Here is a 14,649-nt window from a genome sequence, read left to right on the forward strand (position 1 = left end):
TCATCTAACTTTTGTTCGGTTTTCTCATACCCTTATGAGTATAACTTAATGGCATTCGTATACTTACTATTAAAATACCAATGGCTGTGAAATTCCCACTTACGTTGGTTGTAATTTGTTTTTTGAAGACACGTTGGTTGTAATTTGTAATGGTTTCTGGTAGTTGCGCTAATAAAAATCAGTTTACCTCAGTTTAGTTATGCGATGTTTGTCGACCAATTTTAAAATTTCACATATTTGGTTTAAAATATGGTCATATGATATATGAAGTTTTGAAGGGATTGTTATAATTTTATCGAGGTTGAGTTTTTTTTTTTATCATGAAATCACATTCTACATTATTTAAAACATCACAGATTCAATAAATATGACAAAGGGACCAATTTTTAAAATAGATGGTATGTGAAATGGTGAAAATACCGACCAAACATGCAATTAAGCCTTTATAGGATTGAGAACAAATTGTCTTAATCAATTTGAACAGACAAAATTGTATGTATATATACTAATTTACCTTTTAAACACTACTATGTTTTTTTTTTTTTATCTATGCGAATAAATTATCATTCAACAATTTATCTCTCCTGCTATTGCGTATTTATTTCCTTACAAATAAAATTATTTATGAATATTTTGTTGGGGCAACTTGATATTTAATGGTAAGAAAATAAACATTTACAAAAATTAAAGAGTAAGTGGGGGCAAAGCAACTGCCCCCAATGACCTCAACCTTGATTTGCCATTGTGTGTTTTATCATGTCATTTTATAATATTAATAAAATATTAATTTTTCCTTAACCAAAACAAAAAACAAAAAAAATATATTAATTTTTCCCATAGCATATCCTTTATTATTTATTCTTTCAACTTCTTTAATTTATTTTTTTCCAAATTATTATTAATTAATGATAGTTTTTCATAATTTATTAGTTTTTTAATTAATTAAAGTTATTCATAATTTATCTTTCTTGTATAAGATTAAACACATTCTTCAGTATATATGTGAAAGCAACAAATAATAACGGAATAAGTATATGTTAAAATATCTATCCGATTTTATATACAAGCAAATAATTTTTTTTTTGACAAGATATACAAGCAAATAATATTTTAATATTTTTTGAAATTGAATAACTTATTTAGTTTATCTATAATAGAGTCTTATAGCAAATTAAAACATTAATATAGTCCAAATATATCAATTATTATGTAAATTAAAAAAAAAATTGATCCTATATGAATGAATAGATATATGAAAACTTGTCTCATAAGTTTATCTAAATTGATAAGGGATATTTTTTGGTAGTGGCCGGGGGGATATTTTTTGGTAGTGGCCGGGGTTTGAACCTCGGACCTTGTATATTTTATGCATTGTCCTTACCAACTGAGCTATGTTCACGATGACAAATTGATAAGGGATATTAGATAATACAGAGAGATTGGAGTGAACCTTAAACATCCATTTATTCATTTAAAAGTTAAATGTGAATTTACGGCCATTAAACCACTTTATAAAAATACCAAAAAAATAATATGAAAAACCAAAAAAATCCCCAAGCAAACACACTTTAAAATAAAAAGGCTTAAATATGAAAATAGTCCCTGCAAATATCTGACATTTTGGTTTTAGTCCCTGTAAAAATATTTTTTTGGTTTTGGTCCTTGGTATTTTGTTTTAGTCCTTGTAAAATTGATTCATATTGGATTTGGTCCTTGTAATATGTAGAATATTTGATTTTAGTCCCTCAAAACAAGGACTAAAATGAATATTATAGGGACCAATTTCAATATGAAATGATTTTACAAGGATTAAAACAAAATACGAAGGACCAAAACCAATTATTCTATATTTGCAGGGACTAAAACCAAAAAAATATTTTTACAGGTACTAAAACCAAAACACCAGATATTTGCAGGGACCATTTGCATGTTTAAGCCAAATAAAAAACCGTGATTCCTCTCTCGCTTCTTTCCCCTTACCATACCACTGCACGCCGGTGACGCCACACCCTTCACAGTTCTTAGCTTCAGAATTCACCCACCAGCAAGGTTCGTATCTAGTTTCCCTTTTTTCCTTCTCCCCTATCTTCTCGAATTGAAGTGCGAAAACAGCGTCTACCTTTTTTCCATCACTTCAATAAGAGGAATTGTTACGATTTTTTAAGAATTTTCGCATTGTTGAGTAATCAGGGTTTAACACTTTAATTAACCACATATTCACTAAATATTAGTTCTTGCATAAGCTAATATTACAATCGAAGAGGAAATTAAGCTAAACTCTGTCTTTATTACTTCACAAAATTACCCGAACAATGAACTCTTACTAGGGCACACTTTCTCTCTAGTTCATATCCATTGAATTTCATCGAGAACTTGTGATTTTTTTTTTATTTGGCTAGCTTTACTATGTTATTTTCATTAGCGTTGGGAACTTGGGTACATTCATATATATATCTTTTCATCTTTCTTTCATTGTTTGAAATTAAGTTAGTTGGATTTTTATTTGTTTTAGGGTTTATATGGATTTGACTGTTTTTTTTTATGGTATTCTTTGTATCTACTCTTATTATTTGTTTTGTGGCAACAAGTAACTGTTCAGGTTCGGTGAGAAGGGAGAGATAAGAAAATGTTTTTCCATATAGTGCTGGAGCGAAACATGCAACTGCATCCACGCTACTTTGGTCGTAACCTTCGTGATAATCTTGTTTCCAAACTAATGAAAGATGTTGAAGGCACTTGCAGGTGATTCATCTTAAAGATCATTTCACCCATAATTCTAGTAATTAAACTTAGGACAAAAATGCCATCACTTGAGGTTTTTTCATTAACAGACTACTACTTGAAGAATACGTACGATGTTGTCTTTGATTTCTTTTCAATTTTGTTTTTGGTTATCATTTAAAGAAGACAAATTAAGTAGAACTACATTTTGAACGTTACTTGAAGATGGAAACAATTTTAATTGACCTGTAACAGACCTCTTAAACCCCAAACTAACAATGTCTATAATAAAACATTTTGTGTCTTGGACTAATTTTGTTTGGAAATAAACCTGTAATAATTTGGATCAAACTGTTTCTGTTTCGGACTTTGTGTTGATGCAACTTTTGGGCTTTCAACTATTACACAGTGGTCGACATGGATTTGTGGTGGCGGTGACGGGAATTGAGAACATTGGTAAAGGGATAATTCGTGATGGGACCGGATTTGTGACATTTCCAGTTAAGTATCAATGTGTTGTTTTCAGACCATTTAAGGGAGAGATCTTAGAAGCTGTTGTTACCATGGTGAACAAGGTTTGTGCAATTCCTCTGTCTCTACATTTTCCTCATCAGCTTTATCTAGGTGTCTGACTCTGCTGTGTCGAATGTCGATAAAGTGGTTTATATTATTGAGTTCTGTTTGTACAGATGGGGTTTTTTGCTGAAGCTGGACCAGTTCAAATCTTCGTTTCCAACCATGTAAGTTTATTTATAAAACTTCACCTTTTGCACTTATACCTAAGATACTGTTATTATTGTTCTTCATTTTAAGCCTTAAAATCATGATTCTCATTTATGTACTTGAGATTAGAGGAGTAAAAGACATTACCTGTCTTAAGTTATTCTTTCTTATCAAAAAATTAAATGCACATTCTGAAAAAAATAATTACTGAATGCTGTCCAAACTTGTTGCAGTCAAGTTGCATAAGCACTTATGTTCTTCTGAATGATGGAAAAGACATCGACTTCTTGTTTTGTCATTTGTCATATTGACTATATGGTATATACACTAGAGATCACTATCTGTATGAAAATGGTTTTCATTGATTTCTTGCAAGGTTTGAAAAAAGGATAATTTGCAAGCTTTTGAATTGTGACCCAATTTTAGTCTCTCCCGTAGCTATTCTGTTTTGCCTTTGTTACTATTTCCTCATGTATTTTTGTCTTGATCAGACCCTTTTTTTCTCCTTTCAGTTGATTCCGGATGATATGGAATTCCAGACTGGAGACATGCCAAACTACACTACTTCAGATGGATCGGTACATATCATTTATAATAATTTCTCGTTGAAGAGGAAGAGAGCAATTTGTTTTTTTAGGTGTTCAATATAATGTGTTTTCTTCTGTTTTTGGCTTTGATTGTTTGTTTTTTTACAGGTTAAGATTCAGAAGGATAGTGAAGTGAGGCTAAAGATAATTGGGACTCGAGTGGATGCTACTGAAATTGTAAGCCCATATATATTGCAGCTTTCAGTTTGCTTTTATTTATGTTGTTAAGCCCATCAGTTTTATTCTAAATTATACTTTTAAGAGATTCGAATTAATAGGATATGAAAGCACTGTGGTCTGTGCCAGATATAGCTTTTGTTTCTTGCAGGTCTGTTTACTAGTACAAATTCCTAGAGAACAGCCTTAGTTTATGATAATTTTATTTTTAAGTTCATGGTAGGACCTTGGGCCTTATGACACAGGTGATCCAATTATAAAAGCAAATATGAATAGACCCACTACATGGTAGGTATACACGAGAAGGGGAAGACTGGTGTTAGTGGGGAGAGTCTATGTGTGAGGGTATTCAGGATTGTGATATTGAGTTGGATAGGAGAGAATATCTCTCTGGTTAGGAGTCACTGACTCTGGATGTACTTTTCCTTTCATTGTAGAGCTAGATCTCATTTCCTTTAATGAAATAATGCACTGTTGCATTGCTCATAACTGTCGGTTTCTATCAGTTCATTGCATTCACAGGCTTAGCAGTAGTGATTTGTACATATCATAAAAGTGGCGATAAATTTATGCTAGTGTTTTACCACTTGGTTAATCTTTTATCACCATTCCAACAACCCATGTCAACAGGGATCAACATGGAATGAAAATGACTACCAAGTATAGGTTAATCTTTTATCACTTTTGGGGTTTGCAAGAATCATTATTCATTACTGCTCCATGCTGCAATTTTACTTTACTACTGTATTAAGATGCAGAACATGGTAGAACTTGTGAGCAAATCGTGATCACAAATTGTCCAGTTACTTTATGCACCGAGAAGGGTTATTATTCTCCTACTTTGTTGATGTTACTTCTGATTATTTTTCATATTTCCTTGCATGATTATCCTGTAAGATGTTTTAATTAACTTGTGATAGCGATGGCCTAGCAGCCTAGTTACCGTTTTAGCATTAGATAATGTTTTTTTTCTTCCAATATTTCTTAATGAGAATCAAGTTATACTCTTGCACATGCTAAGCCTATTTTTTCATTCTCCTCACTCGCCCTTAGGGCTATAACACGAATACAATGAACACTGACCGGTGCAACTCTTCAGTTTCTCATAGCTATTAAATTATTTTTCCTTTGATCTTTTGTATATAACTATTTATCATGTTTTATGGTTTCAATATCTTCAAGAACTCATTTATTTAATGTCACATATTATCCTCTTTTGCAGTTCTGCATAGGTACCATTAAAGACGATTTCTTGGGTGTGATCAACGACCCTGCAACAGTTTAAATTCACCTTTATGTACCCTTCTATCGTATAGTTTGCGTGGCATACACCTGATACTCATATCATGTTGGTGTAACTGTTGCATAAATTACCATAGAGTTACTTAGTTGATGTATCAAATTCTCTTATTGATTACAGTGTGTATGAATATTTTCTATCTGTCAATGTCAATTACCTTTGTGCTGTACCCAGAATTAATGGCTAATATTTTCAGTCCTTCCTTTTACTAAAAAACACTGCAATGTTTGTTTACTATTTGGGTCAAGAATTAATTTTTGGGAAGCAAAACAAAGTAAGATGTACGGGTACTTTTTTTTTTTTTTTTGGTACAAACAGGTAGTATTTTAATACGAAATGAATCCCTTCCTGCCTTAATTTATCTGGCTGTTTCTCCTGTGCAGTTTTGTGCCGTTGGATTAATCCAATGGAATCCAACGGTTTAGTGATAAAAAGAGAAAGTGTGTGCGGTTCACTTTCGACTTTCATGGGTTTTCTTCACCTGCTGTTTGTTGTTCTCGAGTTTTTTACAGTACAAGAACGGTGATTTCAGTCACCCAAAATACAAATAAATTGAATCAAAGTCACCCAAAATACAAATAAGTTGAATCCAACTTCACCACACAACCTAGAAACAACATTTGCCCCATATGTTATATTTGACAAAAACAGTAAAGGAAAAGAACAATATAGGAGAAACAAGCTGTACATAGATCCTATTTCAGTGGCTTTTTACACAAAAATAGTGAATTGATTTTTTGGGTGTTATGCGGTTTCTACTCAAACCCAGTTTTTTTTTAGGGTACTCAAACCCAGTTGTTAGCTCCTCCATGGTAGGTGGGATTGTGATTCCGTTTCCTAACGGTGAGTTTGACATTATTAAAAAAAAAAACAATGATTCCAATTTCTAACAGGCAAAAGAGATGATGCGATGAAGAAATCCCACAACAACGATGCGAGGGATGAAGAAATCTCAAAAAAATTAGCCCACCCGTTATCTTTCCAATGACATTGCCGTTTTTATCTTACTTTTTGACTCTCAGCCGTTGGATCAATGCAGTAGAGATGGTAGTAGACAATGGGACAATAGAGGATCTGGATCATTTTAATAGTATAGTATATTTATTTTTCTTATGTGTTTAAAGTATATAGTTTTTTTCGTTCATAAGAAATGACATGTTACATTACATGGGAGTGGCAAGTAACTTTTATGTAAGCCAATTAAAGTTGGCTCATTTGGTAAAAAGTTGACTCATCCGTAAAGTTGTAAGTTTTTTTAATGAGCAAGAAAATCATTGTTAACGTAATTTAATATAATTTTAATTGTTCCTAAAAGGCCATGAAGTCTTGAGTTCGACTTCTGTTAGCAGTATGAGAACCGATGTCGGTGTAATTTAATGGAATTCAAATTGTTTCAAAAAGATATCGTAAGGGTGTTTCATTTTTAAAAAGAAAAGAATAGTTTAAATACTTTTTTGAACTTAATTCCTAACGGTTCTTAGGAAAATAGTAAGATGAAGTTCAATTGGACAGTAAAGAAGTTCCGACCAATGATTGCTGCTGCTAGGATTTAAACTCAGGTTTTCCAACTAGAGTCCAACAACTTGAGATTAATTGCTTCAATACTTGAGCTTTATTAAATTTAACCATAATCACTTCAGACAAAAAAAAAAACAATGATTTTTAATGCTAATAATTATTTTACAAAAAAAATTGTATTTAAATTTAAATTTGAGGTTAACTAATCTAGAGATTTTGTCAAAAAAAAAAAACTAATCTAGAGATATGCAATATCAATATAAACAATGTTAAGCTGTCAAAGAGACTTCTCCCCCCACTCCACTCTAAAAAATCGATTCCATCCGATAGCACCGTCCTAGACGGGCAAACACAGTCTTTCCCCTTTTGGAACGGTGTATCGGGAGAAAACCATGGTTTTTGCCTATCCAGTCTCTTTTTTAGAAATGGTTAGGGGATAAAAGCAGCTATATTTGAACCAATGCTTTTGGGACCTCTGATGTATAGCTTTCTGGCTTTTGAGCTTTTGCCCTTTTGGAATGAATTCCAACTTTTACAAAAACAAAAACTGCCGAGGCTTAGAACACAATGGTTAGGAAGTCATCTTCTCCAATGAGAAGTTCTGTATAAATATAAATTAAAAACAAAAGATATCCACCTATGAGAAGTTATATATGAATATAAACTAAAAACAAAAAATATCCACCTAGTTTGCAACAAAATTTTTAATAAGCATTGTGATTAAGAAAGTTCTTGACAAAAGATTAAACTAACTGAGCCTCAATAGATCCAATACCAACCACATGCCTGCTTTTTACCCCAGCGATTTTTGCCGGCATGTGGAAGGGGCCGTAACAATTTCACAAGGTCTCTTCCATTCAAGTGAGTAGATTGGACCACAAGGTTAAAACCTAGTGCTTCCTTTTCTTAAATTGTGATTTTCCAGCTTTCTTTGTATTGACATCAGAGGATAGCTGGATTTGCTTTGATTTCATCTTAATCGATTTAACCAAAGATGATAACTCCAATTTATCTTGCTTTGATTTCAAATCATCTGACCCTTCTTCCCCACCCTTCTCCTTCATACCAGAACCATCAGAAGACAATTGTGTTTCTTTCGGAAACTTCATGTGCTCCCTTTCTACTGATAATTCTTCACGACCCTTCTGCTGCTTCTGTGCCAGCTGCCTGGCATACACGGCGCTCCTGCAATCAACAAAAATTAAATTTTAGAAAGGAAAGAAAAAGAGTTTACTACATGAAAATAGGCATATACAAGTTTCTTGAATAACGGGAAGTACAATTATAGGGAGCAAAGACCATTCCAATCTTAGCAACATAACAAATGTTATCTTTGAGTTAGACAAGATAATATTGGGATTTTGATTTAGCTAAGAAATTTTTTGGTGCCAGCTGAATGTAACCATCATGCCAAGAAATAATTTTCAATATTTTACAACACTATCCCAAGTTTACCCCATCAGAGTGAAATAGTAGTGATAAAAAAATATCGAAGAACTTCATACTGTTTCTGTGCTATCTACAATAAAGTTTTTATCTATGTCATAAAATACCTTTTAAATTGTGGATCAGTGGGATCAATAGCGAAGTCAGCTGAGAAGATAGATGCAAAACGTGGATCATCAAATGCATTGTTTGGTATTTTCCCCTCATCAATAGCATTCTCCGCCTTTTTGCCCTTGCCTTTTTTGCCCTTGCCTTTTTTAAACTTCAGATTATATCCCTTGAGACCAGTACCTGTCCCCTTGTCATCAGCAAGCAACAGTTCAAGCTCTTCTTTGCTTGCTTTGGCTACCCCATCCATATCTTGGAGCTTATGATCTTTGTCATTTTTATTTTCTGGCTTCTTCTTCTTCTTCTTAATATCAGGTTCCTCATCAATGAAGAAGTCATCTGCGTCTTCAGTAGCTTCATGATCATTATTATCGCTATCATCATCTGATGATGATGATGATGAATGCTTTGATTTGTTTTTCCTGGCTTTCTTTTTCTCACGTTTTTTCCTCAGATATTCTTCCCAAACTGTTCTTGATTTTTTATCCTTCTTTTCCATAATATGTTTGCTTATATCTTGCAAACCTGTATTGAAGGTCACCTCCATATCCATGGCATCATCATCTCCATCTTCATCTGAATTATTGTCAAGCAAGGCAAGATACTTATTATCTTTTTTTCTAGGCCGCTCATCAGTCTCATTGTTATCCTCACTATCATCACTATCACTCACATCAGAAGCTATTAATTCATCCATTTCCAACTGAGCCAGCTATCACAATAGAAAGGAAAAGAAAAAAAAACTTAAAGCTCTGGGACAGAGAGCTTATTACAAAGCAAATTGCATGAAATAAACAATATAAATTCATTACATAAAGAATATCAGTGGTCCCCAATTTCTTCTACCACACAGATACATAACAATTAACAAAAAAAGACAAGTACAGGATACATCTGTACTAGTTATTAAGGGACAAAAGAATGGCTGTATATTGTGAGCGTATATGTATGTGCATGGCATGGATATTTACAGAGTATATTTCCATCGCAGCATAAAATTTGATAATTTTATAAATGTGAATACTATTTGGAAATGACTAAATAAAAAATGAGGTAACTACTCAGAGGTTCCAAAACTAACACCACACAAGATTTTTCCAAGATATAAATTTATCAACACAGTATACAATACACTAAGACAGAATGCTGACCTGCTCGTCAGTGAATTTCCGCTTCAAAGTATTTGCTCGAAGAGGTTCATCCTCATCCCAAGTAAGTTCAACTTTACTGTGCTGAAGTGCCCGAGAATAGAAATCTTTGTTCTCGTAGTTTGCAGGTATCTAAGAAGAGAAATGAGTCAATATCTTCCTATTCTATTATAATCCACGATACAGCATATATATAAATGTTAAATACCTCTGATGCAACATCCTTAGGAGGCTGTTTGAATTCCATATCGTCTGGAATAAACCTTAAGTCAAGTGGATTCGATGAGTGTTCAAACTCAACACCATCATTTTCTTTGTAAATGTGATCTGCTGTGGCACTTGAGTCACATTCCACCAAAGCAAAATAGTACCTAGAGAGCAAGATAAAGATTCAAGTTAGAAAAACATGGTGGTAAGAGGAAAAGGGAGATGGGCACGTCAAAATAGTAAACATGGAATAACAATAATATGAGTGACATGTGATACGGGTGCATAGCAATGTGTGTTTCACTATTTCCCATGTGTTCCGGGAAGTATAATCTCCATAAAACAAAGCGTAATGACATGACAACATTGCTGACCACATAGACGCATTCTAGATCATAAGAAAGGAGGATAAGAAATGGAACAAGATTTATAAAACTTCACACATTAAATTTCCCACTTGACAATATCAGCGTGTAAAATATTTTCGGAACATTATAGCACAAGACTTAAACCTTGATATAATGAATGGTTAAAGGGAAAAAAAAAATTACTAAACGACGAGAAACAGTAGCACTGGAATTTAAAACCATATGCTTGATTCAAGTTGAAAATAAATCTGAAAGCTTAATCATTAATCTATACGCCATTCAAGCAAATATATCACAACAGGAATCATTTTTATTGTTATTTACCTCATCCTGCTCTTTTCATATGCACGCAGCTTCTCATTGTCAGAATCACTATCATGAAAATCTTCTTCATCGGTCTCTTCTTCCTCACTATCGTCTTCATCACTTCTTTTATTTTCACCATCAAATAGAGCAACAGGCCCTTTAACTTCCTCCTCATTCATACGTTGAAGGCCAAACTCGGTTGGATAAATAGTTACCGATTTGACCAGTCCATTAGGTGGGGCTAATGAACTAAATAATACATACAAGTCCACAGCCTACAACCAAAAAACACAACAAAACACAAACAACATTTTAACCAAACAAAATCTTTGAACTCCAGATAAACACAATTGACTCACATTAGGCTTCGAATACACACCTTCACATACCGCCAGTCCATATTAACAACAGCCAGCCTATGAGTTTCTTTCTCAATCTCTGCTACCTCTTCCTGTCCATATCATAATAATACTTAGAGTTTAACGCGCATACACAGTAAAACATTTTTACACTGACATCTAATAGGAGACCATCGAGTTAAGAGACCAACCGATCAATTAAAATTATTTTTACATTGACAGTGCATCTCCTTTAAATCCTAATATTACTAATAATAAGAATCAAATAAGTGACATAATTTTAAAATGGCATATAAATCAGAAACATGAGAATACTCCAAATAAAATGCATAAACTATACCTGAATTTCAGGTTCATCCTCTTCAGAATCGTTCTCATCAACACCATCATCAGTATCCGTATCAATATCTATTTCTTTATCAGTATCTGAATCCATAGCATCAGCCTCCGAATCACCGCTCTCTTCAGACTCAGTTCCATTATCAATCTCCGGTTTCGCATTCTTAACTTTCACTAACTCCTCTAATTCATCATCATTATCCTCCTCATCACTACTCTGTTCTACTTTCTTCTTCTTCTTATCATCTTCCTCGTCCATTTTATAATAATGACGAAGAGAATGTTCCTGCGAATTAGCCTTATCTTTGGGTTTACCTCGCTTATCGACGGGTGCAGAAGAAGGCAAAAAACTCTTGTGAGTGAACATGCGGTCGAATCGAGAATCAATCGCAACCTTTGTTTGATGCTTTGGTGGTTCACGAAAACGTGGATCAGTGTGAACCATGGCAAATCGAGGATCTTCGATAACCACTTTGTCATTACTGTGTAATGGTTTATCAGACTTCTTCGAATTGGACGAAGAATCCTTACGCTTGCCATTGTTCTTCATCTTCTTCTTCCCTTTGTTGTCGTCGTGGTTCTTCTTGTTTTCCTTTTTGGATCCCATTGCGATGCCGACGACGAACTCCGGCGGTGTGTTTCCGGCGAGTTGTTTTCACTGCTTGTTTCAGAGAGAACGGCAAAGGTGAAGGAGCTGCTGAAGTTTGTGGTTTTAGGGTTTTAGACAATTTTACTGTTGAAATAAAAATGATGATGGACCTTTCAAAATTAAGTAGAATGGGCTTCGGTTTAAACTTATTTTTTTTATTCAACCTACCTACTTTTTTTTTTTCTTTTTTGTAAAATTGATTAATTAAAAAAGAATAGAAATTACAAGCATTGCTTTACTAGGTTAAAATCTAGAGTAAACATTCATGGGCACAAACAATGTATGTTTCGGATGCTAAAACATTGCATAATATATGTCGGATACGATCTATGTGGACACCGTACTTATTCACCTTAAATTGTGAATTACTAGCCATCATGCAACTTGAAGCGGTCTTGTATGCACAAAGATTGTATTTTCTGAAGATATGAGAAATAATGAATCACATTATTTAGTTAAATCAACACAACCCAACCACTTGTTTCTTGACTTCCAAATAATCAAATCATGGTTCTAGAAAGCAAGAGTAACCAATTAAGAGTCTATTTTCAACCAAAGAGAGGTCTAACATTTTTTTAAAGCTATCTCGATTGCATGCATAACCTCAGCGAACTCTGCGTGAAAAGTGGTAGATATATACTTAAATTTTGAGCAAAACACCATACAACAACAACATACTATCTTTGAAAATACCACCACATCCAGTTGGTCCAAGACAGACTTTTGTTGTAGCGCTTATGTTGTATTTGATTCAAGAAACAATGGGAGGGTGCTACAAACCTTTTTAATTCGAGGAGCATTGGGAGCATGTGTTAGAACATAAAAGACCTTAAGGCTCTGTTTGGTAAGGCTAAGAAGGTAGCTTATAGCTTATAAGCTTGTCCGACAAAAAAAAAACTCTATTTGATAACGGTTTTTTACAACGAGCTTATAGCTTATTTCACGAGTTTATAAACTATTTTTCAGACGTTATTCCAAGTAGCGTTTGAGCTTATATCTTATTAATATTTCTTCCACTTCTACCCTTATTATTTTTATCAAAACCCACTTTCACCCTAATGTTGTTTATTTCATTGCCTTTGTGTAATAGTTTTTCACTGCGTGCGTGCGTTCCGTTATTTTTTTCATAGAATAAATATACATTCCATTATTTTTTTTTCAGCACGTCAACTTTTAATAAGTTTTTTCATTCAAATATACCTTCCGTTGTAAATAATATAGTACATGTAACATTCAATTTTTTTTCAAAAGATAATATTCATTATAAGCATCTATTTTTTTTTTTACAAGAGTTGTAAATATCTATTATTGTTAATAAAACATTTAATAATAATTCTTCTAAACAAATACAAGATATGCATGCAATAATGGTCTATTGTTACATATAATTGTTTTATAAAGTACAAACATTTAATTAAAACAAAATTTTAGCCAATAAAAAATAATTTAATAAATTTAAATTACTTTTAAAAATAATAAATTATGAAATACTTAGATATTAATATAAATATATTTTATTATGAATTAAAGATAACCTTTTATGTCATTTAAATTAGCTTATCAGCTATCAGTCATCAGCCATCAGCTATAAACTATAAGTTATAAGCTATCAGTCATCAGCTATCAGCTAGCTTATCAGCTATCCGCTATTTTTTACCTAACAGAGCCTAAGTATCAAAAGTTCATGCATAAATGAGAAGAGTTCTGTGTAGAATGGTAGCCATCATCAAGGGCGGACCTGAACAGGTCCTGGTGTGGCAAGTGCCACACCAGCCCAAGCTGATTTTTTTCATTTTTTTTCCTCCATATATGAAACATTGAATTGAGATAATAAACTTAATGTAAACCTATCAATCACAAGCAGAGTACCAGTAGAAAAGAAGAAGAAATCATATGTAGAAACCATGGTAAGAAAGGAAAAAGATGAAGAAACCATGGAACCGTAATAAGAAAGAAGTAGAAAAGAAAAGTATTGGCTGTTATAATCTTAATATTCACAATGCATGCCTAATATCTTATCGCTAAACCTAATTTAGGTCTCGCAATTACCTTTGTGTCCTCAAGCCTTTTTTGAGGGTTTTGATCTCTCCAAGATTCGAACCCATGACATTGAGGGTTTTGATCTCTCCAAGATTCGAACCCATGACACCTTTGTGTCCTCAAGCCTTTTTTGAGGGTTTTGATCTCTCCAACATTCGAACCCATGACATTGAGGGTTTTGATCTCTCCAAGATTCGAACCCATGACATTCGAACCCATGACATATTGGTTACTTCAAAGCATTTTAACCACCAAGCCACTTACTGTTTTGGTGATATCATTTGACTTCACTACATGATATCCAACATTAAACTCCCTTTTCTAAAAACCAATTAATTCTTTTTCCTTTCTTTCCAAACGGTTTTGAACCTTTTTTTCTCCTTCGCAATCTAAACCCAAAAATTTGTTCCAAAAATTTGTTCATTGTTTAAACATGTCGACAACTAATGATATAGTCAATCTGATGCTTATATATGAAAATCGAAATAAACCATCTCTTTTACTTTATCTGTGTCATCTCTTTTTTTTCAACTTCAATACACCATTTTTTTTTCATTGTTCCATCTCCCTCTCTCTCACTTCTCTGTTCACTATCACCATTCCTTATCCACACCATCAGTGCAGTAACCAAACAATCATCACTAACCAACCGT

General features: G+C 33.3%; 2 protein-coding genes across 3 annotated transcripts; one reads left to right on the forward strand and one right to left on the reverse strand.

Annotated features, from left to right (window-relative positions):
- The first annotated feature begins 1,964 nt into the window (after positions 1-1,964).
- NRPB7 (DNA-directed RNA polymerase II) lies at positions 1,965-5,684 on the forward strand. 2 transcript variants are annotated; one of them, XM_085708030.1, is made up of 7 exons: positions 1,965-2,049; positions 2,589-2,742; positions 3,131-3,296; positions 3,411-3,461; positions 3,957-4,022; positions 4,140-4,208; positions 5,431-5,684. In XM_085708030.1, the coding sequence occupies exons 2-7, from the start codon at positions 2,627-2,629 to the stop codon at positions 5,491-5,493; spliced, it is 531 nt and encodes a 176-aa protein (XP_085564156.1). In that variant the 5' UTR covers positions 1,965-2,049; positions 2,589-2,626; the 3' UTR covers positions 5,494-5,684. The 2 variants fall into 2 exon arrangements, with proteins under 2 accessions (XP_085564156.1, XP_085564155.1); XM_085708029.1 differs by having other exon boundaries at positions 2,600-2,742.
- Positions 5,685-7,597: 1,913 nt separating this feature from the next.
- LOC146932863 (pre-rRNA-processing ESF1-like protein) lies at positions 7,598-12,050 on the reverse strand. Its single transcript, XM_085708032.1, has 7 exons — positions 11,309-12,050; positions 10,989-11,060; positions 10,628-10,884; positions 9,937-10,099; positions 9,732-9,860; positions 8,580-9,292; positions 7,598-8,211 (listed from the first exon to the last, which is right to left on the reverse strand). The coding sequence occupies exons 1-7, from the start codon at positions 11,912-11,914 to the stop codon at positions 7,917-7,919; spliced, it is 2,235 nt and encodes a 744-aa protein (XP_085564158.1). The 5' UTR covers positions 11,915-12,050; the 3' UTR covers positions 7,598-7,916.
- Positions 12,051-14,649: the final 2,599 nt, after the last annotated feature.

The sequence above is a fragment of the Medicago sativa genome, chromosome 4 (genome assembly GCF_051527215.1).
Source record: "Medicago sativa cultivar Bolivia chromosome 4, Bolivia_mono, whole genome shotgun sequence".
NCBI lineage: Eukaryota > Viridiplantae > Streptophyta > Magnoliopsida > Fabales > Fabaceae > Medicago > Medicago sativa.